Source organism: Hippopotamus amphibius, chromosome 8 (assembly GCF_030028045.1).
Source record: "Hippopotamus amphibius kiboko isolate mHipAmp2 chromosome 8, mHipAmp2.hap2, whole genome shotgun sequence".
NCBI classification, from domain to species: domain Eukaryota; kingdom Metazoa; phylum Chordata; class Mammalia; order Artiodactyla; family Hippopotamidae; genus Hippopotamus; species Hippopotamus amphibius.
In genome coordinates this window covers 21,115,142-21,142,909 of record NC_080193.1, presented here as the reverse complement: position 1 = coordinate 21,142,909, position 27,768 = coordinate 21,115,142, and the positions used below count along the sequence as shown (strand labels likewise).

Genomic DNA, 27,768 nt, shown 5'->3' with positions numbered 1-27,768 from the left:
TTTTTCATGATAACAAAACTCGTTAATGTTGGGAAAACATTCTTTTCCTGCTCCTCCTGCAATGACAAACTGATCCCAGAATCCAGCACATTGCACAGAAGAGAAACTGAACTAAACGGATGCAATCCTCCAATGGCTGTAACTTCCCCAATCAATCCTGAGCAGGTGAGCATGTGTGCACCGCAGATGTCACTGGAGAGCAGAGGGAAGGTGATGGCGACACGCAGGGGACACAGGGAGCATAGCTGCACTCCGCTCCTCCTTCCCTCACAAGCTCACTAACTGAGATGCCGTGTGGTTCTCCTAGTGCCCTCCCTCCCTCAGAAACGAAGCAGCAAGTGTCAGGGCATCCATCCAAACTGGCCTCGGGCGAGGCTGACTCTGCTCAGGAGGGTGGGTAACACCAAGCTCAGTGACACGAAGCTCCTACAGTCATCGTACATGAACCTCCGCCAGAGTTTCTCTGGACGAGGAATCAGGTACTGCCATTCCTCCAGGTAAAATGCATGGACACATCTGTAAGTCTCACTGCGTGAGGACAAGCTACATTCTGCAGGAAAAAGATCAAGCGAAAGAACCTCCAGCAAATTTGCCATGTGACCAACCGAAGACCAAAGGAAGGACAAACCACCAAGGATCCCCACGGTAGCCTCTCCTAAAACAGCACCCGCCTCACTGCTTCCACACAAAGGAGACTACAACCAAGCGAGGATTCTGCAGATCCCAAGGGCACAATGTCCCCAAGATTCTTTCACTCAAGACATGTCTCCTATCCAATGTCCCATAAGGGCTTTCAAGGGGACAGCTCGTTTGACTATGAGGCCACCTGGGAGACCCCAGGAGGAAGGAGCCTTGCACTGAGGTCATCAGGCACTGCCACAGGCGACCTCCTGTCTCTCAGGGACACCCTCGGCGGTCCCTGCCTTCAACTTCTATTTGAGAACCTCTCAAACAGGAACGTCAGAGTCTGGTTGAGAAGTGAGAGGACAAAAGCTTCAAGTAGCCCACCTGCCTCAAGTTCCCACCTGCCATGAAAAAAAGAGCCCTCTTCTCTCCCTATAGTTTGTCCATCGGCAGCTTTGCCTCATCTAAACCTTGTGACATCAAACAATATCTGAATCAGCACCGATCTCCCAGCACAGTTAAAAGTGAGGGATCAGCTAATAAACAACTGTGGCTGAAATGCAAGGAAGTAAAAAAAAAAAAAAAAAAAAAGAGTCCTAAAAATACAAAGAAACTATGTCCTGAGAGAATAATAGCTCTGGGACCTGGCATTGGAAAGGGCCATCTGGAGACAGAAACACAGGATCAGTGGGCTGGGAGAACGGAGCTGTTGCCCTCTGAGGGCTGATCAGGCCAAGCGCTCCAATTCTAGACGCAGATTCGACCACCACTGTGATCAGCAGGTAACTACTGGGCTGTGGTCTGAGGCACCACGTCTGCTGCAATGGCCTTGACTTCCCTGCAGGCAGATATGCTTGCAGGGAGAGGAGCACACTCTGGTCATACCTGCAGGGGGCAAAGGTTGAGAGGAAGGTGCAGAGTAGGGACACTGATTTTCTCTCCAAACTTCTGCCTGACTCCGTTGCAGAGCTTGAAGATAACACTCCCTCTGCCCTGTGAAGAAGCTCAGACACTGCGCTGGGGAGGGAGATTTTGAATGCGAATTTTGAAAGAGGATTATTTAAACTACTTCTGTATATGCCTTTCACATATTACTCTCTTTTACACAGCTGTCTCCAAAATACGATTCTGCATAGGAAAAAAGGGTGAACTAGTTTTTCATGGGTTTCTTGTTAAAATGATCCAGTGGTTGACAAACAGAAGGACCGAGGCTGCACGGGGAAGGTGCTGCAGACCAGAAGAGCGGGTGAGTGGGACACTGGGAGTCACTGTTCTACAGGCCCTGGTGCTGGGCCGACAGGAGGCATCAGTGTGGCCACGATCAGAGGAAAGCCAACCAACACGGAGGTGGCAGGCTGGGGGACGGCGACCAAGGGGTGCTCCAGAACGCTGACTTGGAGCTGGGTCACACTCAGCACAGGCTGGGTGTGGAACTGACACTAACCACCCTGACCCAGCAGAGGAGGGATCCAGTCACACTTGCCAAGGAGCTCGCAGCCAGAAGCCGCACCCTCAGACTCTGCACACCTGCAGCGACCCTGTGGCTGCTGTGTGCTGTGCGGCAGGTCTTTCTACAGTATTATGGTTCCCATAAAGCGTTAAATATAAATAATCCCACTCTGTATAGCAGACTCTTTAATACACCAGTTAAATCTCTGTCAACAGAGATCAAACTAACTTCCTATCCAGAACCAGACCTGCTAGAACACGTGGTTTACAGTCTGTTCCTTGAGGGATAAGGGCACACTTTCTGGGAAAGATAAAAATGAAACAGAATAGGAAAGAAGACATTCCTACGCCTCCAGCCTCAACCAAAAACCCCACCCCCAGCTGCAGCCGGCTGCACTGGCCATGTGACTCGTCTCCCCCACGGGCAGAGCAGGCAGTTGTGTCATAGACCCGGAGAAGACTCTCAAAGATAATCAAAATGCCACAGCTCAGGTGATGATGCTCTAAACTAGTCACTGTGAAACAGAATCCAAATCCACTTCCGGGTCTCTTAATTACTGGGAAGTGTCGTACAGAGAGATCCTCGCGCTCCCAGGCGCCCTAACACGTTAGTTCATGCCATGTTGTTCAGTCTTTGATTTACAGGTGATACTCAGAGAATCCAGCCCACCCAGAAGCAGGCCTAGAAGAAAGGTGTTATTGATGCAATCGTCCTGGAAACTGAATTCAGACGCAGGATCAGCGCATGCGTGCATGTGGACATATGTTCCACAAACATTTAGCATCTAGTATTTGTCAGGCAGCAGGCTACGCTCTGGAAGACGCTATGAAGAATAACACAGCCATGGCTTCTGCATTCGTGTGGTTTACAGTCTAGGAAGGGAAGGAGACAGGCCCAGCATCCTGTCAGCGGTGGTGTGGCTGAGCCGGCCTCAGGGACACAGCTGCACGAATGAGGGGCTTCCTAACTAGTCTGGCATGACAAGGAAGACTCTGAGTAAACTCTGCTTTTAAACGGAAACCAAAAGGACGAACTGAGTTAGCCACGAAGGGTAGGAGGGCGGAGGGTCTCAGCCGAGGGAAGGGCGATGCCTAGAGTTAACCAGGATGGCCAACCCTAGGAGAGCGTTGCAGCCTGTGGAAGGCAGAAGGGGGGGCTCTGCCCCTCTCTTAGGCTCTACCAGATTATTATGGGAAAGGACACTTTCTTAGAATAAAACTCTAAGGTTCAAAATCAAAGGGGAGTGGGCAGCAGTGGAAAACAATGTTCCGTCTGGAAATGAGAGGGGAGGCTTTCTAACTGACGTGTAGCTTCTGCCGTGGCCACCTCGGCTGTAGGAATCCCTACTCAGAGCCTGGCCACTGAGGGAGCGTGGCTCATTCCCACAGGACCAAGACAAAGCCTGCATGCACGTCACAACCTGGAACAGCGTGGGGAGCATATACAACTCCACTCACCCGTCCCTGCCACTTCTCTTTCCATAGCAATGACCTAAACCCTGCCAAGGAACCACCTGCTAGAGAAGTTGTAAGACTACATACCCCCTAACGGGACAAGAGTATGAAAAAGCTCCAATCTCACCCAGAAATCCTGATCGCCAGAAAATATACCAAAAAGAAAGAAAAGAGTCCACTCTTCCTCTATACACATCAAGGCCTGTGAAACTCTCCCCTCACTCTGACAGTGTGATCTTGAGCACGTGAGTCTCTATGCAGCCCCATGTCCCCAGCTGCCCCCCTCCTTCCAACGCTCAGTCCCCTGAAAGCCGCCTCTCACCCCGAGAGGCAGCAGTTTCTGCCAACCTCTGTTATCCAGCAAAACACACACTTCACAGCTCTCCCACTTACTAACTCTCCCACTTACTAAATAAGCAAGTCATTTTAGCCAAGACTCAATTACTCAAACATAAAAGAGAAATGATACTCACACCTCGACCTCTCGGGGCTGCTACGAACACGAAATGAGACAAAGCACAAGCCTAGTCTCCATAAGCACTCCCCCGGTTCGTCCCTCACCCTGTCGGACATCAGAGATCCAGAAGGCACGCTGGTCCCTGGAGAGTGGCTGCAGGAGCCCGCAGTGCTTGGCCGTCACCCTGTCACCTCCCAGCGTCTGTTCCCTTTCCTGACTCCACGCTCACTTCCTGTTTGGGATCACCTCTCCCTGTCTATGCAGCACTGATGGGCCAATACACCAGGGTGCTCTATCCTCCCACGGTGAAAGCCGAGTCCCCAGACCTTGCCCTCTTGAGTTGGGGAAAATGCTAATAAATACTGGCTACAGAATGACAAACATTCTTTGCTCTAAAAATTCTTCTTTTATGCAATTTCCTAGCTCAGAATAAGCTGGGTTTGCTGTGGTATCCATCTCTTTCCTTCTCCTCTTCTCTCTGTCCCTGCTAGCCACAGAAATGAGAAAGGTATGCTCTGAAATATGTCCTTCACATTCTGTTTTCCTTACTCGCACCAGGTTTAAGGCCCCTCCTACAACACACTAAGCCAAGAGCCTGGCAAACGGCCTGGTTCATCTTAAAACCTGCTCCAGCAAGGGGCGGGAAGGCAGACACCTTCTGGGATCGGGTAGGGAATATAACCGTGTACTCTTGTCTGGTTTAAGACATCAGGGGCTAGTGGGCCCCTCCCACCTACTCCCCCTTAAAAGCATTCATTCCTACAAATAAAAGGTCAGCTCTGAAATCAGTCCACCAGCCACAAGTTGAGTCTCTCACCAAAAAACCAACCTGTGAGCAGGGGATACTGAACAGCCTCGGGAAGCTCAGTTCTTCCCAGTTACTGTCCTAGACCTGCAGTTCTCAAACACCAAGACTCTTGGGGGTTCTAAAACCCTTATAAAACAAGACCAAAATGATTTTCCAAGTAATACTAAGATGTTGTTTGCTTTTTTCACTGTGCTGACATCTTCATGGAAGATGCAAAAGCACTGGTGGGTAAAACTACCAACTTCTTGGGCTCCTCACACAAAGCCCTACGGCAGAGGCACCAAATGATACCAGTAGTCAAAGTATTCTTCACCTCCACGGGCTCACAGTAAAAAACAGTTTTACTTAAGAATATCCTTGAAGAAGCAATGAAAAATAATTTTATTAAAGTCAGACCCTTTTATTATGTTGCATTTATATTTATGTTAAACATATTACATTTATTTATTACACTGATATGAAATACATACAAATATATTTTTAATGTATATTTGTCATATTCCAGGCTAAAGTAGAAGCGTAGGTCGCGTACCCAAGTGCAATGGCTGCCTCAGGGACAAGCACTGCCTGCGCCACAAGCTCGGCCGGCCTCTTGTTTTCTACAGAACATCATTTTTACTTGAGTGACTACACGCTTGCTATGCAGACCTGGGTGCTGGGCAGACATCTCAGACAACAGGAAACTGATGGTATTTATTGCCAACCGTCAAATTCGAGCTTTCAAGTGAAAATTGGGATTTTGGAAAACTGTCTGCCACCATGAGTTCTCCAGCTTCCTGAGACTTGGAAGACTTCTCTGATGAGACTGACAGCAACACTAACTGTGCATTTTCTGATATTACAGGTAATGAACACATGAACATTTGCAGGCTCTGCAAAAAGTGAATCACTTTGTCCAAATGACTGATGTGTCAGGTAATAAATCACTGTGGGTTAAATTATCTACTCAAAGTGCAAGAGAGACCAGGGGATTGCAACATAACATAGCACAAAAAGTTCACTGACAGGGTTTCAGACTGCACACTGCAACTAACCTGTGGGAACCTACCACTTATTAAGTTTTGGTATCGTGTCACAAATGAACTCACAATTATCTGAAAAGGCTACTGGGATCCCTTTTTCAATTCTGTTGTCTGTGAGGCTGGATGTCTTCATCTACTTCAACTAAAACAACACATCACCAGAGATGGAACACAGAAGCCAATGTAAACACTGCCATTCTTCCTACTAAATGTTTTTTTGTTTTAGAAAGTAGCTATTTTCTATAAAAATGTAATTTGTGTTAATGTGTAATGCATTTGTTATTATTTTTAAAGTAATTAATTACTATTTTTGTAAAGTTTTAGTCTTCATTTCTACTCTAAGTATTGCTACCCATAACCCACACAGACAGAAAGCTCTTTGAGGTCCTTAATAATACTTTTTAAAGTGTAAAAGGATCCAAAGACCAAAAATGGGTTGAGATTTCACCTCAAACCTACCTTCTTTTTAAGCTGAAAGTATGTGAACAAACTGTAAGATGAACACTTACTTATAGTTAGTAATTTCCATCATTAGCCATCATTATTCCAGATGCAAGAAAAATGCCCCCCAAGTTCCTCCAAAATAACCCCAAAGTCAAGTTTTGTACATGGGAAGACTAAAAAATAAACACTGCAAGAAACAACTCTTTACACAGAGTGACGTTTTACAAAGGATTTGGAAATTATCCCATTAGGCAGCAAATCCACTAATGTGCTCCTATGATACCTTGATTTCTGGTCCAAGGCCTCGCGGTTCTTATGATCCTGCACAGCTTCCCCTGGACACAATGGATGCCCCGTCCACGGAGACAGAACATGGAACACGTCCCCAGCGTGGCTGGGAACTCCTCCTCCTCACAAACCATCAGGAAGTCCCAGAAATCAGCTTGCTCAGATATTCATTTGGCAGCGGTACAACGCCAAGGAACCTCTGCCTGGCCCTTTTCTACCGGCCTTGGCAACAAAAAATAAAGGGAAAGGCTGTTCAGGTCCCTGGCGCCTGCACGCTGCCAAGGAACAGGGCAAAGAAGTTCAAGGCCACCACTCCCTGCGTGCCGCAGGGACCTGGACATACAACAAAGGCAGCATCTACCTCCTCGCTAATCTTACTATGACTTCAGAAAATTCCAGTCTAAACTACACATAACAAGGCAGAGTCGACCTAGATACTCAAGCTCCACAGGCCCAGTCCTCTTCATCTTTGCTCGGCTCTCTGTCTCAGAATAATTGAATTACAGCAGTCACTTGTAACTCATTGATTAGGACTGTGAATGCCAAACCCACTCTGTTTTGCATCTACATCACCATCGGTCCTGGAATAAAAGATATCAGCGGCCTGGAAGACACCCAGGCTGGCTGCCCAGGGCAGGCTCTTGTCACCAAAAAGCCCCTCCACACTTTTCCCAGCACCTCGCTCCTCCGCTACCAGAGCCCTTTTCCTCACTACAGTCCCTCCTGCATGTGCCCTGGGCCACCTCAATGGTAACAGGTCACGGGAAGCCCCACCCTGCAAGGTCCTAGACCTCTCACCTTGGCGGCTGGTTTCCCCCAACGCTCTACAGCAGCCACTAAGGCCTCCAGCTACTGTGCTCCCCACATTCTTCACCTGCCCTCACTGACAACCCCCTCGCAAGGTCGAACCACCAGGCCACTTTCCTGAGATGTGCTTCTCACTCACAGAAGTGAACACAGGCTTCCTCATCTGCCCGGGCTAACTTCAGTAACGGGAAGCTGGAGGCGGTCAAAGCTGAGAGGGGAGCTTCACTTGTGGTGGCTCAAGCGTGCATCTCTCTCTCCTGGGCCCAAATCTCCTGTGGCCAAATCCCTCTACACCAGAATGCCCAGCCGCAGAACACAGTCCAGGCCTCTATCCACCCAAAGGCCCATTCAGGTCCCTAGTCACTGGAGTACTGGGCTTCTGAAAACCACAGTGACCTCAAAGCAGGGCTCCTGAGACAATCCATCAGTCACTGGCCAGGGGCTGCCATTCGCGCGGTATCCACTCAGCAACCCCCCCAACCTCTATTCCAACGCTCCCCGAACTGCTGCTCGAGCAGCACTTCCTGAACGTACACTACTGATAATCAGCTGCCCCAGGTACTTATAGGGACAATTTTCCTGAGGGTACAGAGGTCAGCTTTTTAGGTCAGTCAAAGGAGGTTCTGGCTCTGAGCGGGAGACTCCAACTCAACTGTAATAACAACGATGGATTTTATGTCACTTTTGGTGCCTCCCTCTCTGCTTCCCTGCCACCAGCTGCTGAGAAAAGACTCCGATCCACTATGACTCCTGAGCACTAGAAGGGATCCCCAGGCACTGGCTCCTTCAGCTGCTCACCCAGGATCTGCCAGGGGGGCCACCTTGTCCCTACCCCGACCACACTTCCCACCTGGCGCGCCAGGTGTGTGGGCTCCTCTCTCCCCGCCCCCATTCCAGCCCACACGGCCTGAAGCCCATACGCTAAATGTCCTAGGTTCCCTGACCTCGCCCCAACTAAGTCCAATGGCTAAGGATCTGGGCTCTGGTCTCCCAGAAGAGAGCCGCTTTCCTTCTGTCCTTGGGACAATGGCTCTTCATGTGACTTGGCACAATGACTCCTAACAGAAAAAAAAATAGAAGACAAAAGAAACCGTGCCTGATTTTTCTTTAACTAGAAATTATCTCAGAGCCTATGAAATTAGGTCTGGAGAAGGGCGACAAAAAGTACGGAGGGAATGATGCCAAGTTTCCTTCTGAGTCTGAGAAGGAAGTCTGAGGAGGACAACTGCCTGTGTGATTACGGTGATAAAGGATGACACAGGTGTACACTCCTCAGCTTCCCTCCAGCCAAGTCCTCCCACAAAAATGACCTATGGGATGATACAGCGGGGCGTGGGCCTGGCTCTGCAGCTTGCTAACGCGACCCTGGCTGACCTCAGGCTGATCTGTAAAAATACGGACAATAATGTCTACAACACTCTGCTGTGATAATTAAAGAAGATAGTAAGTGTGAAAGTACCTATCAGAGTGCCCACAGCATAGCTGAAGCCAAATAAATATGAGTTTCCTTATTTCCCTTAATTAGTGCATGACACATGCATTCATCTGCCAAGAATGTCATTTCACGGGCAGAGGCTTCCCGAGACCCGACAACGCATCTCCCTGTAATTAGGGCTCCTCCTCTGCTCAAAGCCAAACGCTGCTTTCACACCTTCGCGGCTGTCTCCTGCGCCTCCCGTTTCTACCCAGCAGTTTTTCCCTCCTGACCCTCTATTCATAGGACTGTCTTAAAATCCACCTGACTGCAACGACATTTCCTCACACCCTGGACTCCACCACCACCTTTTTCCCGCTCTTCGACACTGTACACAGAAATGCCTGAGGAACGGGACAGTGTCTTTGCTTCAGCGATGGCCCCTACCTGAGTACCACATACAAGGCCCAAGTTCCTCTTACCTATCTAGTAAACATGTAACATCTATATACACTAGGAATCATAATAATTTGGTGGGTGGAACACCGGGCTTGCAGTAAGAAGTCCTAAGTTCAAATTCTCTATCTGACCCTACACAGCTGTATGACCACAGGTCATCCATTCTCAGCCTCAGCTCACTCATCCAGGAAATGACAGTAAGAGCCACAGTTAGTCAGATAGGTGTCCACCCTCGCTCAGGTCACGGGGCTCAAAGGCCTCGGTCTCGTTCTGTCCCCAGGAAGGAGCAGCACTGACTGAAACAAAATCCTTTCAGGACACGATGAGGACGCTTAGAGTCAAGGCACCATAAGCTGCAGACTGTAAGACAGTGTACCCTGCTGCATGACCTGCCTTTTTCTGTCCCTTCCTTCCCTTTGGTGGACTCTACTGGCTCTTTCTTCCTCAAGGGACCAGCCTTTCACAACTGGGCCAGGGGATTCCTCCCGCTCCGAGGCCCACAGGAGCTGGGCAGTGGCAGGGACGGGAGAGTAAGCTCAGCGGGCTCAGATCAGGGGAGCTCTACTGTGCACTGGGGCCGGCTCTCGTTTACCAAACTTGATTCCTCCTCGTACTGCTGGAGAAGGAAGACCTACAGGGACAAAATCCATGCTCGGGACTAGGAGGAAAAGGACCAGGGCTAGAAAGTTCAAGTCACCCTCAAGGAGAAGCAAAGGAAATGCCTGAAGGTCACACAGGGCCTGCCTAACTAGAGGAAGGAGACGCACAGACCTGGCCCAGGAGATCCCGACGAAAATGAAATGTAGATTTTTAATGGGACTGTCCCCAGTGACACTGGGACTGGGAGTGTAACAGTAGTTGGCAGGTCAAAAAGTTAGAGACTTGGGATTCTATTTTTTTTAAATCATTTTATACACTGTGGTTAAAAAAAAAAAAACCACATAATAAAATGTACCATCTTAGCCATTTTTTCAGTGTAGAGTTCAGCAGTGTTAAATACAGGCACATTATTGTGAAACCTCTCCAGAACTTTGTCATCTTGCAAAACTGAAACTGTGCCCACTGAACAAGTCCCCCTTCCACTCTACTTTGGGTCTATGAATTTGACTACTTTATCTCAGATCCTGGCTACTTTTATACCTCAGCCACAACTTATAACTTGTTCTGTTTAGCAAACCAAGGTAAGTATGCATGGGGGTGACAGACCTGTGGAGCAGGCTCACTCAGGAAACATGAACTGCAAGAGCAGCTAACTTCCTACAGCCCAAAAATCATACAGAGACAGCAGTAACCCTACAACTGGATACGCTCTGGCCATCAGAATCCAGGACTAGCACGGATAGAGATACATCACCACCCCACGCTCACAAAGGGCCAGGGAATGGTTATAACAGTGCAGAACTTCAGCGTGCAGGCTTTTGACTGGCAGGACTGGCACCCAAGGGGGATCGGTGTCATTTTGGAGACATACGCTATTAAAGACTACTAACAAATTTGGCCAGTGGTCTCAGCAAACACTCCAGGTACTCTAGGCAGAAATGTGCACAGGACTGAACTGGAAATACAAGACACATGAATACTTCATCATTAGCTAGGCCTGTGAAGCTCATTCCTGATGCAGCATTCCACAGAGGGGCTGCTGTGAGAACTCCTTTTCCCTCTGTTAGTGGTAACCCTGAGCTCAAGACCAAAGTGTATGGACAGAAGAGGAGTTCATAAACTACTAGGCCTGTATCTCAGGTCTTACACTCATAACAAAGAAGGCTGGCTGAGGGGACCCAAGTCAGCACCAGAGAGAACAGAGCCAGGAAGGGACAGGGGAGAGAGAAAGATAGTTTGCCGTGTGCCCAGGGAGCCTCGCCTAGGCTTCCAAACAGGGCCGTGGCGGGAAGTCAGTTCGGCACCCGGGAGAGAGGAGAACGAGCTGTCAGGAGCAGCCCCAGCCTTCCCACCCGGCCACACAGAGTCGGGAAAGAGAAAGACACCACACCTCCCCGTGGGCTGAACCTTCTCATGGGGCACAGTAACTAGCCCACCAGGGCAGAAGCCACTGAAGCGTCCTTTATCTCACAGAGTCAGTCTTCCTCATGCCGCGGAGAAGTGAAGTCAGGGTAGGGAGAGGCCTAGAGCTGAGAACTCAGGCTCTGGCAGTGAGGGAAAAGACAAGAAGCCAGTGCCCAGGCCGAAAACCCAAGACAGGGTTCTCCTTCCTCTTGCTGACAGATATGTGTGGCAAGAATATAAAGTTTTATCATGAGAGTGAACCACAGTGATCCACACTGCGTGTTCAACTGGAGTATGCTGGATTCCGGCAATGATCAAATAAAGAGGAACAAACATCTGTCCTATGTAAAATACACGTTGTCTTCCTGAGTCGAGCTGAAGGAAAAAAATTACCTAAAAATGATCACAAATCCAGAGGTTCAAAAGAAAATGAAGGGAAAAAAGGCTTGTGCTGGAAACATGATGCTCTCAGAATCATGTTTGCACAGGGACTGATGTAACATAGTCCCCAGGTAAGAAGACTTTCAGGAACTCACATTTAAGGAGAGAGCTGCTGTTCAGACTTTGGAAGAAAATACCAGAAACTATGGAGTAACAAACTCAGCTTAAAAACAAGTTGTGATGTCTCAGTGAAGACAGGAACAAAGGGAGAGAAAACCAGGAGCACACCAATCCAAACACCAGGTTTCTGGTCCGAAAGGCCTTCCGGACAGCAGAGGAAATGGAACAGGCAGAGTGGCGCTTTAATAGCCAACGGCATACATGAAATTAAGAAACTCAAACTCCAGCAGTATAAAGAGGAACTCCAGATGGGACAAAGATGCTGCTGCTGTCTTCAGAGTTAAGGAATGCTGTTTAAGGCCTAGAGAACTCCAAGCCAGGTAGAGGCAACAGTTTAAGAAAAACCATGAAGTAGGGAGACTTTCTTCCTCACTGAGTCCCAAAAGGAACACGCTTAGAAAAGACTCCAAACACAGTTTCAGTTTAGAAATAGCTGAGGGGGAGTCTCCATTGAGGAAAATCGTGAAACAAGGGGAACACTTACCACAGTGACAGAAGGCAAAACCCCCAAGACATTCCAGAAGAAGAGGCAGAGGCAGGGCCCACAGTGGCTGAAGGGCAACAAAAGCCTCGGGATCCTGCTGGGTTAGAAACATGCAGAGAGAAAAGCAGAAGGTTTGTATTATGGAGAATTTAGGATCACAAAGTTTTTCGAAGAACTGGCTGTTATAAATGTGGGGTCCTGGCTCAGAAGACAGGTAGACCCACTTCTATTTAGGATTTATATAAAAATGTGGAATTCAAGGCATGTCAGGCCAAACAGAGGATGAGAAAACCTGAGAAATTCTAGAAAGGAAAATTCAGACAAGCCTGCACAACTTCACTCCAAGATATAGGAATCGTAGTATCATAAATGACCTTTTGATAGGAACTTTATTCACACTGAGTTTTAGGTTCATACTGGATACTGAATAACTGACTCGGATTGGCTGGAATCCTACAGAGTATAAAATCAATACGGTTTTTCTCACTTATTTTTCCAGGTGAGAGGGTGCTGAAGGAGCAGAGACTGGAGGCAGGTTTTCCCACATACTAGCTGTGCAACCTTCACCTAAGAGGTTAAGAACGGGGTTAATGGAGATAATAAAAGGTACCTGACCTTGTAAGGTAACATTATAAGGTAGTTTAAGGGTTAAAAAGTTACTGCATGATAAGCATTTAAAACAGAGCCTAGAAAACGCGAAGGGCACAGTGAAGATTAGCTATCATTATTTGATTTATTCATTCCATCTGCTTCCTCTCCCCTTTGCTATATTCTAGAACTGCTAAGAGTAGTTTGGGTATAGATTCCAAGATCTATTTTAAAGTTTGGGGAACATCACCTCTCCTTGGAAAGTGATGACATATTAAGGGAGTTAGGTATCAAACTGCTGCCATTCGGATGCAACGTTCTCCTACATCTGGGGAATCTGGGGATGGTACTAAGTTACTATATGTCTATACAGCCCTCCAGAACTCTGGGGGAAGGAAACATGCGAAAGATACGAGGTTAGTTATCCAGCTCTGCTAACGCTATGTGAAGCAGCTCCATCATTTCAGCAGAACCACTACCATGAGAAATGGAATCCTACCGATTGCCCTGAGAGACCCGGCAACATCTGAGACTGAATAAAATGGGGAGAAAAAGGGAAAATGAAAATGCTTTCAATATATTTAGGGATTTTAGTTTCTCTAAGGGAACAAAGGGTTCACTCAGAATGAAGGCTGTTAACAGCATATACTTTAAAGGGCAGGAATTTCCAATGGTTTTGATGGGGGCCAGTATTTTTCTTCCTTGCTGAACTGCACATGACAATCATGGTGCCTGCTCGCCCGCAAATCCCACTAAGGGGCACTGCCTCAGCTGTAAGGGTAGGCCCAGCTGCTGTGGACCATGTGACCATTCCACCTCACCTCACCACAGCTCCTTAGACCAACCAGACACCTGACCAAGAGCTTAACAGTGACCTCTGCTCCGGCCTGCAATAGTAAAAGCTGCAACAAAGTCATATTCCCAATATATCTCTCTCAGGAATCTAAACAACACTGAGAACGAGGTGATTAGCCATGAGAGATGAAGCTGAAAGGTTATGATGCACAAAGGAACTGGGGCGATCATGAGCTCCCAGAGCAAACCAGAGTCATGAGGAAGCAGGATCTCTTCAGGAAGGTAGAGAAAAGACAGAAGGGACAGGGAACAGGGAAAAGCCAGATGGCAGCAAGAGGAAAAAGGCACAAAGGACAGAGCGCTGCCTGGAGACCCCACTGTTGATGGGAAAGACTGCTTGTCTCTGAGCTGCCTCAGTTAACGAGAGTTTTCTGGTCCAGGCACATCCTTACGCCATATCCCGTTTCCTAAAATGGAATGGATCTCTGCTCCTTGCGACAAAAAAGCGCTAACTAAAACAGTTACTTCAGCTCCCCTGAGGATGGAGTTTTCCCAGGAGGCAGCTCAGTGCCTCCAACAAACAGATTCCTGCCAAGTCCACCCCAGCCAGACGTGCCTAGACGTTCCAGCAGAACGGGGCTGTGTGTGGGGGGTATCTCTCTCATCCCCTGGGCACCTTCTGCACAGGCCCTTGGGCTACTGAGCATCTCAACAGATGTAAAATATGAAAGGAAAAGCGTAAAGTCAAAATTAATAGATGTTCAATGTCTACAACTAGTCAAATGAAGCTTACCTCACAGTTTAGTATAAGCTGATTTCGTATGGGACACGGGTACATTTTTTTTTTAATATGTTTGCTATGTGACATGGTAAATGCTGCTGAAGCTCAGAGTGCTGAGGCCTCCTAAGGCCTGCAAACCAGTCCCGCAGAAGCAGACGTGCTGGGGCGTAAGCCCGGGCCCGCCCACCCTACCCTTTGTAGAAGTTTACATTTCAAATATTATGCCTTACTACTCAAAACTGAGCAGTATGAAGTTAGAAATCAACCCTCACCTCCCAAATTTAAACATACTATAATTTTAGTGCTCTTGAATGAGTCTATTTTTTTTTCTCAATGAAATATTTTACAAAAATGAAGCCAAACAACTTCTACTAGCCATTCCATTAGTTTTACCAAAAAGAAGGGAAAAAACGTTAGGCTGCAAATGGTCCTGTACATTTAAAGGACATCTGTCAGAATAATAAATCAAAAATTGGTCACATTTACTCTCTCCTTGTGCAAGAGTCCCCTCAAATGCCAGGAATAGATCCAAACATTCTCTTCCATTTGGTCAGATTCTTAACCTGAGAAAAAGAGGAGGTAGCACAGAAGTTACACAAAATGTAAGTCTTATACCTGTAAAAACAAAAAGGCAAATATAATGCTCTTTCCGCAGTCACTGCTGACTGGGGCTCTCACTGGATGGGCCCAGACAAGCTCTCCATCCGTTCCAGCCACGACCACTGCCCTCTCCCACCTTCTCTGCTGGCCTTCCCCGCAGACCTCTACACCTCCCAGTCCTGCCCCCCACACACCCACTCCCCCTTCTACACCCCACCCCTACAACGCCTCTTCTCCAAAACTGTTCCCTGGGAGTTCCCTGGCAGTCCCGGGGTTAGGACCCTCCCGGCTTACACTGCCAAGGGCCCAAGTTCAATTGCCGGTGAGGGAACTAAGATCCCGCAAGCCACGCAGTGGCGCCAAACAAAACCAGACCAAAGAAAACTGTTCCCCTCCTCGTCAGAGCTCAAGGCCCTTGCTCGTGTTTCACTCTTTGACTCGAGTTTACACGAGTCTCCTCGGGACCCAGTTCCCGGCATTTTCTCACCTCTCCTCAGGCCTTGTTAATGGCACTGATTGTTTCTTTTATTCCTTCTTTCTAAACACAAGCGTCTGCTAAAGGTATGGCCTGACTCCATTTTTTTTTTGGCTCAACCACCTGCATGGCTTGAGTGAGAACTATTTCTACGATGACAATTCCACATTCTCTCATAACAGGAATATTTTCCTATCATCCCACAATGAACTGAAAATCACTAATTCACCATATTCCAAGTCCCTATAAAAGGCAACATCTTTCCCCAACAACTCTCCCAGGCCAGGAACTTTGAAGCCAACTCTCTCCCCCTCCCCACCCTACACATCTTTCCACTTGATCTGACTTCTGCTTATTTTCTCCTCTCGGCATTTAAACCAACACAAAGTCTTTTCTATCTAAAGGAAAACCAATATTTAATCCTAAATCTTCTTTAGCTGCGGTATATCCTCTCTATTTCCCCACCCAGGCTTCTTAAAGGCTTGTTTTCCGGATTTCTATTGCTTCATCTCCCATTCATTCCTCCACCCGGCACTACACCACTGAAGCTCCTCGCGGCAAATTCTTTATCTTGCCGGACACGCCCTTCCGTGCCTCCACGCTCACCACACACACTTATTCTTAGTCGGCTAGCGACCCCGCTCCTCCCCAGGCACAAGCATCCCTGTGGGTTGCACCTCAGCTCTCCTCTGCTCCCTATCAACACCATCCTCCCCAGGTCAACCATCCAGTCCACTTGTTCTCAACTCTGGGGCTGTTAAAGAAAACCTCTGTAGGAGTCTGTATTCTAACTGTCCATAATGCCTCCAGAGGGCACTCAAATGCTTGCTGGGAAATCTTCACGGTATTTACACTAAGGCATTAGAACTTGAAACGAACTTCACAGTGGATTACTACCTCTAACTAGTTGCTAAGCACCATGAAGATTTGTACAACCTGCTTCCTGCAGGTTCCCTGATCCTGTGAGTCTGAGAGCTTATCACAAGGTCCTAGTCATATCATAACATAGAGATACAGTAATAAGTTACTGCATACTGGTTAACTAAAAACCTGACTTATGTCTGCTGCCAAGTATTTGAATCACTGAAATATTCTTAAATCCTATCAAGCTTAATCCTATATGTTTGAAATGCACATCTAAAAATAATTTTGAAAGCCAGAGGGACATAATGGGGTTTACTCTGAAGAAAGGGGGTTCAGATTATTTTATAAATTGTTTTATCATTTACCTAAGGGCAGAATGTATAATCTTTGGGACAGAGGTTTGCTCTGGCTTTAACAAGGGTTTCCTCAGAAGATCCGTCACCATACTAGGGAAGGTGCTGCAAAATAAGATGTGGAAATAAGCTATGAATATTTTATGAACTTGTGGGTTATGAAAAATAAATGAGCTCTAGAATAGCTTTACTGAATTTCTTGTATCAGGTGACACAAGAGACGCTGCCTATTCTAGAGTTAGAATAACGATGCAGAAATGCTTTAGTGTTAGCAACACAAATGACTGCTTTTTAAAACTCAACTTTGAATTCTTCTGATGCAACTCCAAAGTTAAATTTCATTTTTTAAAAGTCTCCCTTCTTTCAGCTTCTGTATAAATGAGTATCTACCATACAGCCACTGGTTATCCACCTTGCAATTCTCCCCATTTGGATTAGCTGTGGTAATTCTTTAATCCTAGGCTAAATGACTTCCATTTGCCAAAGCTAGTTTCACTCCTTCTCCCTTTATCACATCTCTGAGCCATTGAAAACTACTGCCCCTGCCAGTTCTGGGAACTTCCTCCTCAGCTGCCAGGAACCGCCCTCTCCTGAGTCCCCTCCTCTGCACCCCTCCTGGTGAATCTGCCTCTGGAGGCCCTGCAGGAGGGAACCCAATCGGCGGGGCTGAACCAATCAGATGCTCTTCCCTGAGAGTTTAGACTTGGGAGATGGAAAGTCTGGGTCTATAAAGTGAATCGGCAGATACAGTGACTCAGAAGGGACAGAAGCAGAGAGAGCAGCTGCGCTGACTCCTGTCGACATCCAGACACTGGTGGGCCTCAGCCAAGAAAGAGCCTCGGATGCCATGGTAGCCTCCTCAGAAGTCCCCCTTCTCTTAAGCCATTTCAAATGCATGTTCTTTCTTTTAACCAAACACTCTCTGATTAAGACATCCTCTCCTCTCTAATGAATTCTTTTGCAGGCACGGTCTCCCCTACCTTTTCCTTGATGGACCACGCCCCAGCTCTGCACTGGGCTCCTCCTTGCTCTGGTCTACACATCCTCACCCATCCATGCCAGCTGTGTGGCAAGGACACTGTGAATGATTCTCCAGCCTCTATCTATACTTCTGTTGGAGTCTGAATGTTTGTGTCCCCTCAAAATTCAGATATTGAGACCTAAACTCTAGTGTGATGGTGTTAGGAGATGGGGCCTTTAGGAAGAGATTAGGTCATGTGGGTGGAACCCTCATGATGGGATGAGTGTCCTTACAAAAGAGACCCCAGAGAACTCCCTCCACCCCTCTGCCATGTGAGGACACAGCAAGAAGATGGCATCTACGAATCAGGAAGCAGGACCTCATCAGACACTCAGTCTACCGGCACTTTGATTTTGGACTTCCCAGCCTCCAGACGTGTGAGAAATAAATGTCTGTTGTTGTAGCCACCCAGGCTACGGTATTCTGTCATAGCAGCCCAAATGGACTAGGACAACTTCTAATGGCCAGGTGGGCACCTGCAGATGGATGCAGACCCAGGGCACCTCTCTGCCTATGTCCTGGCCCACCTGCATGTGGAACGGACCAGTTTGGAAACCTCAAAAGAATCACTCCAGTTATTCAGCAGTACTGACAACAGGATGACTAACTACAGGAACACCACCTGCTTAGAGAGTCAGAGTCTAGCCCAAAAGGTAATCACAGTATTACCCAAAGTCGGGGTCATATGGTCTTAAATAACTCCATATAAAAGACATCAACAGTCCAGTCTAAGCTAGACAGACATTCCCCAATCTTAAACAATACACATGCGTAACTATATTCCAAGAAATATTTCCCACACAGAAACACTGATTTATCATAATGGATTTATGCACAGCGCCCAGTCATTCCTATAACAATGCATGTATTTGTGGCATAAAATGATTCTTTGCAAATTCTCTCAGGAAGAACCTACATGTCCTACAAGCCCTACCCACTCCGCAAGTCCAAAACTCAACCTGTCATCTCCTCACCAAAGCCAACTCTGTTCTCAACTATAGTAAATGGGTCCGCTGGTCCCTCAGTTGCCTAAGCCAGAAACCTGGTTATCATTGACCCTCCTCCCGCTCACGAGGTCCCGTCACTCTATCTCCTCAGTTCCCCCTGAATTTACCCTCCCACCTCACCTACACCCAGCTGTCACTCAGGCCACCACCATCTTCCCCTGGAACACTACAAAGCCACCAGGCTTGCCTTCCTCTAATTCATTATCTGCTGTAACATCATCTTCCTGAAATGCAAAATGGGCTATTTATTAATTATCCCGCTTAAAGTTTTCCAATGGGTTCCATCAGTTCTCAGTGTAATTTCCAAATTTATTCATATAGTGTGTGTGTGTGTATATATATATACACGCACATATATACATATGTATTTTTTGGTCTCCAGGCATGCGGGATCTTAGTTCCCTGAGCAGAGATCGAACCTGTGCCCCCTGCATTGGACCCGTGCCCCCTGCATTGGGAGTGCAGAGTTCTAACCACTGGACCACTGGGGATGTCTCAGGCTTTTAAACTCTGATCAGTGTTAGCTACTATTTACCTCTCCTGGTTCATCGCTCACCACTGCTCGCTCCAATTCTAGTTCCAGCCAAACCAAACTTCTTCAGACTCCCCAGGTCTTGTCTGCTCCTTGGTCTCAACCACTCCCCTCACCCCCCCCCCACCATACTCCTTTCACCTCTGGGCCCTTGCTGTTTCCTCCGTTTACCTTTGGGTCTCACCTTCTCTAGAAAGCCTTCCCTGACTTGCACCCCTACCCTCAAATCTGGATTATGTAGGATACTTTCTTACGTGTCCACAGAGCCCTTTCATGTCCACAAGTGATCTCCACCATCATGCTTCCTCAGCTTTGTCCTCCACTAAGCCTCATGCCACTCCACGTGCACTGAACCTACCTACCTACCGCAGGTCCACAGTTCACACCTGGCAAGGGAACAAATGCACACGCCTTTCGGATAACCCCTTCAGCCCCACCTACACTGCATGCCCCGAGGTGTCCTGAGCGCCACTCTGCCGAGTCACTCGCAGGCCCTGCACCATATCAGGCTCTCAGTGCTCCTGCCCTTGGTCCAGCTGGCCCAGTCCCACTCGTCCTGACTTGGGAGAATGCAACTTGTTGTGTCAGAAACACAAAGAGTTAACAAGAGTCAAACTAGGAAATTCCAAGGCCCATGTTTAAATTTCTGCATTTATTCTACAGTTATGAGAAATGAGCACTGTTTTCAAAAGTTGGAAGCAACAAAGTTCATTCAAACTTATTCCAAATGTACCACTCAAAAAATGTTTAGATATTAGTTTTCAGAGAACATTTTAGAGGATACTTTAATATATAAGACAGATCTACTTCTTAAAGTGCACATATCTCTTAACCCTGCAGCTAACACATGTCCTAGATATGATGTACTTTTTAAAAGTAAATGTTCCATTATAAATGAAAAAACAAATTATAGATGTAACAACGTGAAATCCTGGAAAATTTTTAAAAAGCAAAAAAATTTATATTACCCAACATCCTACTACCCAAAGTCCACAATTTTTAAGATTTTCATTTAATTTCTTCTAGACATATTTTTCCATAATAGGTTTTTGTGGAGGGTTGTTGGGACTTCTGTTTAAGAGTTTTAATCATATCACGTATGCGATTTTCTATCCTGATTTTCCTTCACTTAACATTGTCATAGCACATTAATACATTTTCTTCATAAACATTTTAAAGGCCAATAATATATTATCCAGTGGATGTACCATAACTTAACCCTTAAAGTTATGGCAAATGCACCCTTAAAAATAATTCTACAATATAGATCTTTTACATGTAAAGCCTCGCTGTATTTAAAAATATTCCTTTGATGGTTCCTAGGTGGTTGCTACATCAGAGAATGTGATTACTTTTAAGGCTCTTGATACCTAAAGTGCGGCCAATGTAACATATGAGTGTGACGTTTTTGCTACATCTTCATAAGTACTAGGTCTTTAAGTGAGAAACTGTAACATCTTCATTACAACAGTAAATGCCCATTGTAAAAGGAAAAAAAAAAAAACCTGCAACAATCCAAAAGCGTGTGAAATAAATATAAAATCAATTCCAGAAGTAAAAATTCAGTCTTCCCTATTCTCTTCCCCTCAGAAGTAGTCACAATTAACTACATTTTCCACGTATCTTTCTAGACCTGTCTCTACTTTTATTCAGAACACACACAACCACACACACTATTATTTTGTTTTGTATCTCACAAAAAATGGAATTAAACGTGCTCAAAAATACATTCTAGACATCTACCCAGGCTATGCCAATACATACAAATCTACCTCTCTTCTTAAAAGCTACATAACATTCGGCAGTGTAGAGGCACCAAAATTTTTCCTTGTTCATCTTCAACTTTTCATTATAAGTGATGCTGCAACAGACTTCATTCATACTAACTGGTATCCTCTTATTAGAATATCATTGATTCCTTGAAGTGTATCTGCTAGATGAAAACATATGGGTGTTTTTAAAATTTTGACAGGTCTGACCAAGTTCTCATCTGGAAAGGTTGAACCAATTTTATGTTCCCAAGAATATATGAGGTACCTTTTTCACTACATCCCTAAATAGCTTTTTAATTTTTGCTTGAGAGCTACTGCCTGCCCCCCACCAAATCTCACTGTTTTAACTTCCATTTCCCTAATTACAAGTGAGGCTGAATTTCCCCATCATTGCATTGATACTTTAATTTCTCTTTCTAAGAACTATTTCATATCCTCCGTTCATTTCTTAATTGTGTCAATTCTATTATTCTTCATTTGTTTATACATGTTACCAATACTTTTTCCTGACCTTGTAATTTTTTTTGTCACACAGAAATATCAGCTTTGATGATGTTCAAATTTAGCGGTCTTTTCTTTATGATTCCGGGCCTTGGTCTTACCTAAATGGCCTACCCCCCAAACTTATTTTCCAACATAATACATCCTCCAACACAAAAAATTCTCTTATATTTTCTTCTAATACTTCTACAGGTGTTTTTGTCTTTTAGTTCTTTAATTCAAACAAAAGTCATTTTGAATATCGAGAAGCAGAATCTTTCTTTCCAAATAGTCATGTATCCCTATACAATGTATCGAACAACCACTGCCCAACTGCTTCCAAATACCAACTCTATTATATAATAAATTCCTATCTATAAATGGGTCTGTTACTGGAGTCGGCTTTGTTCCCTGTACCAATCTGTCTATGCTTGTGCTCACCACTTACATTACTGCACCATTACAGTATGTTTTGGTATCTGGCACAGCAAATCCTTCATCACTACTTTTCCACTTGAAAAATTTCTTGGCCACTCTAGCACATTTAGTCCTCTGGACGAATTTTAGAAGTAATTTATCAAGTGTCCAAAAATAAGTCTCACAGGGATTTCAACTGGAATAACCCTGAAGTTACAGCTGAATTTGTAGAGTACTGCAATCTTTACAAAGATACCGTCCCTTCCAGAAACATGTAATGTCTGCCCATTTATTTAGGTTAGCTTTTAAATTCTTCAGGTAAAGGTTTTTACTTTTTTCATAAAGCTTCTGTACATTTACATTGTACTCTTAAATGTCTTCTGGTTTTGTTGCTATTGAGAACAGAATCTTACTTTTCTAGAGGAGTAATTACAAATTATTTGATTATTAGTGAGATTACACACCTTTCCAAATGTTGAACAAATTTTCTATCCAGTGAACTATCTATCCACATCCTGCAAAATCCACGTGTGTGGATTTTCATTATTTTCCTCATTGATTTGTGTGAGTTCTTCACATACTGAAGATATTAACTCTTCATTTGCATCTATCACAAATATTTTCCTACTTTGTGGTTTGGCTTTTAATCCTACGGTTTTGTTTTCCCTTTCCTCTTAAAGGAGTTTTAAATGTTTACATAGTCTAGTACATTGATTTTAACTAATAACAGATTTGAGTGCCCCACAGGTGCCAGGACCTGTATCTCTCTAACAACACCTGCACGGTGGGTATTATTTTCCTGACCTAAAAAATTCCAGTTCAAGTCTGTCTGATTGCAAAGCCTGTGCTCCGTCCACATCAGCATGCAGAACTCTTTTTTCCAAATGTTTAATATTTACTTCCATATCTTCCTCCTGATTTGGAGGGCATCCGTGATGGTCTGGCATTTATAACATTCCCACACACAGTTTATCTTTGGGGTGCTGAAGAGGTTCCAATGACCTTTACGTATATATATATATGGATACTCTAAATCCAGTCTGACACTGTTTTAATGAACGTGGCTCTGCAATATGTTTAAACAATCAGATAGGACTTGTCCCACCTCAGTACTCAATATTCCGTCCACTTCACCCAGAAAAGGGCACCTCTGTAGGGTTTAAACACCACATCTACGAATAAAGCCTGTCATTCCGCTTAAGACATTCTTTCTTATTTTTCAGGATACTTTCTGGTCTCCTTCAGGCAGATCGCACTTGTCTCGATGAGGCTTGTGCTTACCTGTTTCATGTTTTTTGTTGCATTGTGATCAGAGCCTACTTTTTTGTTTGTTTTTCCATTTTAGTTTCTGTCAGGTTATTTTTAGTATTCAGAAAGCTGTGAACCTTATATACACATTGTGTGCCCGGTCACTTTTTTGATTTTTTTTGTCTAACATTTTTTCTGTTACTCTCATTTTTTTCAGTCAATAGCATCTACAAATATTTCCCTTCTTTTCATTTTAGAGCCTCACCTCACTCTTATTTCATGTATTCCTGCTCTCACAAAACTTACCAAAAACATGTTAAATATCCCAAATTTTAATTTAACTCTCTGATACTTTTCTGTTAAGTATAATATGAATAATCAGTTTAACGTGTGCTTTTTGCATTAAAAAGGTGCATTTTTATGCCTAACTTTTAAAAATAAAAAATTATTTATTTTTAAAATCAAATATCTATTTTGACCTTAGTTTAGCTGGTAGTTTGAAGTCAATGTGAACTGGAAGGGAAAGACCACCTCTCTTCTAGAAAGCCCTGTGAAATGGCCTACCTGGTCTCCCCTAATCCACTCTCCACCCCCACCACACCCCCACATTCTGCATGTAGCAGCTGGAGTGGTTGTTTAAAAATGCAAATCTGATTATGTCATTCCCCTGCTTAAAACCCAACCCTTGTAATGGTTTCCCATTTCACTCAGGATTAAAAAAAAACACCCTTAACCTGCCCTGCAAGACCCTACATGATCTGGCCCCCTGCCTAGCCACACTTGCCCCTCACCCACCATAATCTATCTACAAGTCATTCTTTCAGTTCCTGAAATGGGCAAAGCTTTCCCCCTTCTGGGCCTTCCTACATGCTGTTCCCCTACCTGGAAAATTATCCCCCACCTCACTCTACACTGACGCCTACTCACCCTTCAGATCTCAGCTCAAATCCTATTTTTGCAAAAAAGTCTTTCCTGGGTCCTCTCTCTGCAATCTAAAATTTGGCCCCCTTTTTATACTCTCTCATAGCCAACGCTATTCACCTTCATAGCAGATACCAGTGTGTCATTAAATGTGCAGCTGTGTGATAGTGTTTAATTTCTGATCCCCTCTGCCCCCAAAGATAAACTACAAAAGAACAGGGGCAAGTTGATTTTGCTCGCCACACTACAAGGATTCATGTATATCTGAATGAAAGAAAAATACCTACAAAACCCCTAACCGTATCTCTTACATCTTAAAACAATACCCATCACATTATTCAATAAATATTTAAACTGTTAAAACTGATACAGCCTGCAAATGCAATAAGAATCCATTTTACTCAAAGGACATAAAAACTAACCTGAATCTGCTGCTGCTACAGAAAAACACACACACAAATTTATATCACTAGGAAGTAAGTTTTGTTTACATGAGTTTTATGCAGTGTTCAATTTGCTGATACTTTATTCACAGTCAACTAATTTTTAAGCCTTATTTCTTAAGGCATGTAAAGCACTAAGAAAAATGTGCTTTGTAAAATACCCTTTTAGAAGTCCAATGTATTAACAGTACTTGGTAAAAATACAGCAAAATCATAAATTAAACAGCATTCAAAGTTGCCTATCTGTAGCATTCTATAATATAAATACCTAGTCAAAAAGAAAATATAAATTATATTGCAAATAAAAAATCCCTTCAGATCACAAAGGCTAATAATATCAACATCATATACCTCTTTACACTCTACAAAGACTTTCACATACATCATTATCACTGAACTTGGTGGAGTAGATAGAGCAGGTATTATCACCATTTGTAGAAAAGAAAACTGAGGCTTAGAGTGATTAAATGTCCTCCCCAAGGTCACAGGACTTTAAAGTAGTAGAGTCGCAATTACAACTGGGGGGAGGGGTGGAGGCTCCCACATGTAAATTTCTGAACCAAAGAGACCCTCCATCATAAACCCTTAGTCTCTGTAATTAGTGTAGATTTGTGCTCCTTTCAGTAAAATTTCATTACACTGGAGAACGACAACCAAAAAAACTTTTCTAAACATAAAGTCAAATCATAAATTGCCATCAGTCTGGGAAACGGCTAAACTATAGTGTGCTCAAACTATGGGACATGATGCAGCAGTTCTGCAAAATAAGTGAATGTATCATATGCTAAAACTGAAATCTAGGGTACACTCGTATTTGTTAAAACAGTCACAGATAATACAAGTACACACTGACGTAAAGAGAAAACATTTTTAAAGATCTAAAAGGACAGCACTAAACATATAATAGTTGGTATCTCTGGAGACAGATTTGTAGTCAAAGACTTTAGCCATCTCTGAGATGTTTGAATTTTTACAAAGAAAAGCCTTTACTTTCCTAATTTAAAACTAAATTTTAAAATTTAAATTAACCTGTGTGTTCAACAAGAAGGTCATTTTTCTATTCTAAATAGGTGTGCATCTATAAAAGGAAGTAGGGGCCCCCCTTCTAAAAAAAAAAAAGACAAAATGTAGAAACAAAAACAGCTCGATCCTGTTAAAACAATAAACTATCACAAAACGTTCCTTTAAAAAAAAAAAAGCAAAAACTTAGAATTTTAAAAAATACCTAGTCTCCTTTGTTGCAACAAGACAACCAATAAACTATCAACTAGAAGAGTACGGAACAGGCTCCTCCTAGAGAGATTTAGTTGTTAGAGTTCGGCAAGGAAGGTTTCACAAAGGAGCTGAGTTTTGAGGGAAATGAGAGGTGACTTGGCAGAGAGATGCGGGAAGATTAAGCCAGATGGGGAAATGTCTGGGAGGTGGATATACTGAGTTAATCAGAAGCAGGGCACAGGAAGAAAACTGGGGTAAAGTCCTGAAAGAGGAGGGGAGGATTCCTTTGGCAGTGGGAGGTGAGAGGGGGCCCGACTGCGCTGCCATCCAGTTTACCTGGGTGAGAATCCGGCCCTTGTTATGGTCAAACAATGGAGGCGTCCAGCGGCAGCAGCGATCGGCGCTGGGTGCCCGGAGCGTTCTTCATCACCTGAGTAGGATGCTCGGCTGGCTCTGCTGGGACGCGAGGCGCTCTAAAAACACACACACACACACAACATCACCGCATGCAGCCAGGCTTCTTCGCGGCACGGCCCGGCTCCCTGATCCCACGGCGCGGCCATTACCGCCTCTCCGGGGACCCGCCTGGAAAGGCTCCAAGGCGCGGCTTCACGGGTTTCTAAAGCTGTTCTGCTCCCCCCTTCCCTCGGCTCCAACAACAATGGAGCCCGACTCGGGAGTCCGGCTCCCGCGGGGCCTCCGCCCGGCCTCGCCCCTGCCGCTGCCCCTCCGCCGCCGCGCGCCCGGCCGCCATCTGTGAACCCCCGCTCCCCGCTCCCGGGCACTGCGGGCCCACGCCGGCTCGCCGAGGCCCGAGGCCAGGCTGCCCTCCCCTGGGCCGACCCCGTGGCCGCCAGGCCGCCCGGCCGCGCGGAGCCGCTCTGACCTTTCCCACCGACGCCCGGGCGCCCGCCCCTGCTCGAGGCCCATCCTAAGTGATGGGTTGTTTGTCTTTTCTTTAATCCACTCATCCTCCTTCCGACCCCGAGCCCGCTCCCCGGCGGCCCCCCCCCTCCAACCCCCGCCTTGATCCAGAAAAGAAATAAAGAGACTGCAGCCCGGCCGCCCCAGAACTCACTCCAAGTAGGGGTTGAAGCGCCCCAGGCCGCGGACTCCGCGCACCCACCCTCCCTCTCCTCAAGGGACACCTCACAGGTGCGCCTCCGAGCCGCGCGCGCGCGCTCCGCACACCCAGACGCCTCCGGGGGACAGCGCGCGTGCGCACGCACGAGGCCGGCGAGCCCCGAGGGAGCGGGGGCCGCACGCATGCGCGCCGCCCGGCCCTCGCCCCTTCCCCCCCGCCTCTGCCCCCGCCCCCGTCGGCAGCCCGCGCGCGCCCTCCCCCCGGTCCCAGGCTGGTCGCGGGTACCCCCGCACCCCCACCGCCCAGCGCGCGCGCGCTCCCGCTCGCCGGCCTCGCTCCTCCTCCCTCCCGCCACCCCCACCCCCGGGCCCGCGTTACCCTGGGCAACCGCAGTGCGGCCGCACCTGAGCTCTGCGCCTGCGTCCCACCGGCTAGACCCTCCCTTCCCCTCGGTGCCTTCCCCGGTCCCGCACGGCTGCGGGAGGGGGGCGTCGCCCCCTCCCCGCGAAGTGAGTATCGGTCGGCCTCGCCCCCGCCTCCCCGCAGACACAGACCCGCCGCCGCGCCGGCGCCTCGGCCACCCGCCCGGTCAGCGCGGCCAGGCCTCGCCGCCCCGGCCCGCGCTCCCAGAGTGCACCGCGGCGAGCGCTCGGGTGGGAGCCGGCGAGATGCGCTCGACGGGCGGTGCCCACTGACCTCCCTCGGCGGCCCGGCCGGGGCAGGGCCGGAGCCGGGAGCCAGCCCCGCCCGCCGCCCCGCCCATGGGCCGCCGGCCCCCACTGCCGCCCGCTCGGAGGACCGCGCCGAGGGGGGGAGCCGCCTGAAGCACCGCGACGGCCGCGCCCGCAGGTGAGGCGGGGCCCGAGGTGTGACCGAGTCCAGCCCCGCTCACCTGG

At 46.6% G+C, this 27,768-nt stretch overlaps 2 protein-coding genes across 11 annotated transcripts in view; one reads left to right on the top strand and one right to left on the bottom strand.

Moving 5' to 3' along the window:
• Positions 1–27,699, bottom strand: part of ZNF664 (zinc finger protein 664) — a 35,906-nt gene extending 8,207 nt beyond the window's left edge. The window contains exons 1-3 of one of the 8 annotated variants that reach the window (XM_057745549.1): positions 26,355–26,769; positions 26,125–26,261; positions 12,277–12,373 (exon numbers count right to left, since the gene is read on the bottom strand). In XM_057745549.1, coding sequence (XP_057601532.1) covers positions 12,277–12,373; positions 26,125–26,261; positions 26,355–26,759 — 639 coding nt within the window. In that variant the 5' untranslated portion in view covers positions 26,760–26,769. The other 7 variants (XM_057745551.1, XM_057745555.1, XM_057745553.1 and 4 more) reach the window with 7 other exon arrangements.
• The window catches only part of CCDC92 (coiled-coil domain containing 92), a 31,913-nt gene continuing 31,323 nt past the window's right edge, over positions 27,179–27,768 (top strand). For 2 of the 3 annotated variants that reach the window (XM_057745544.1, XM_057745545.1), the window contains exon 1: positions 27,179–27,721. The gene's annotated coding sequence lies outside the window, so the exon portion shown is untranslated. The remainder of the gene's footprint in view (positions 27,722–27,768) is intronic. The other variant, XM_057745546.1, reaches the window with a different exon arrangement.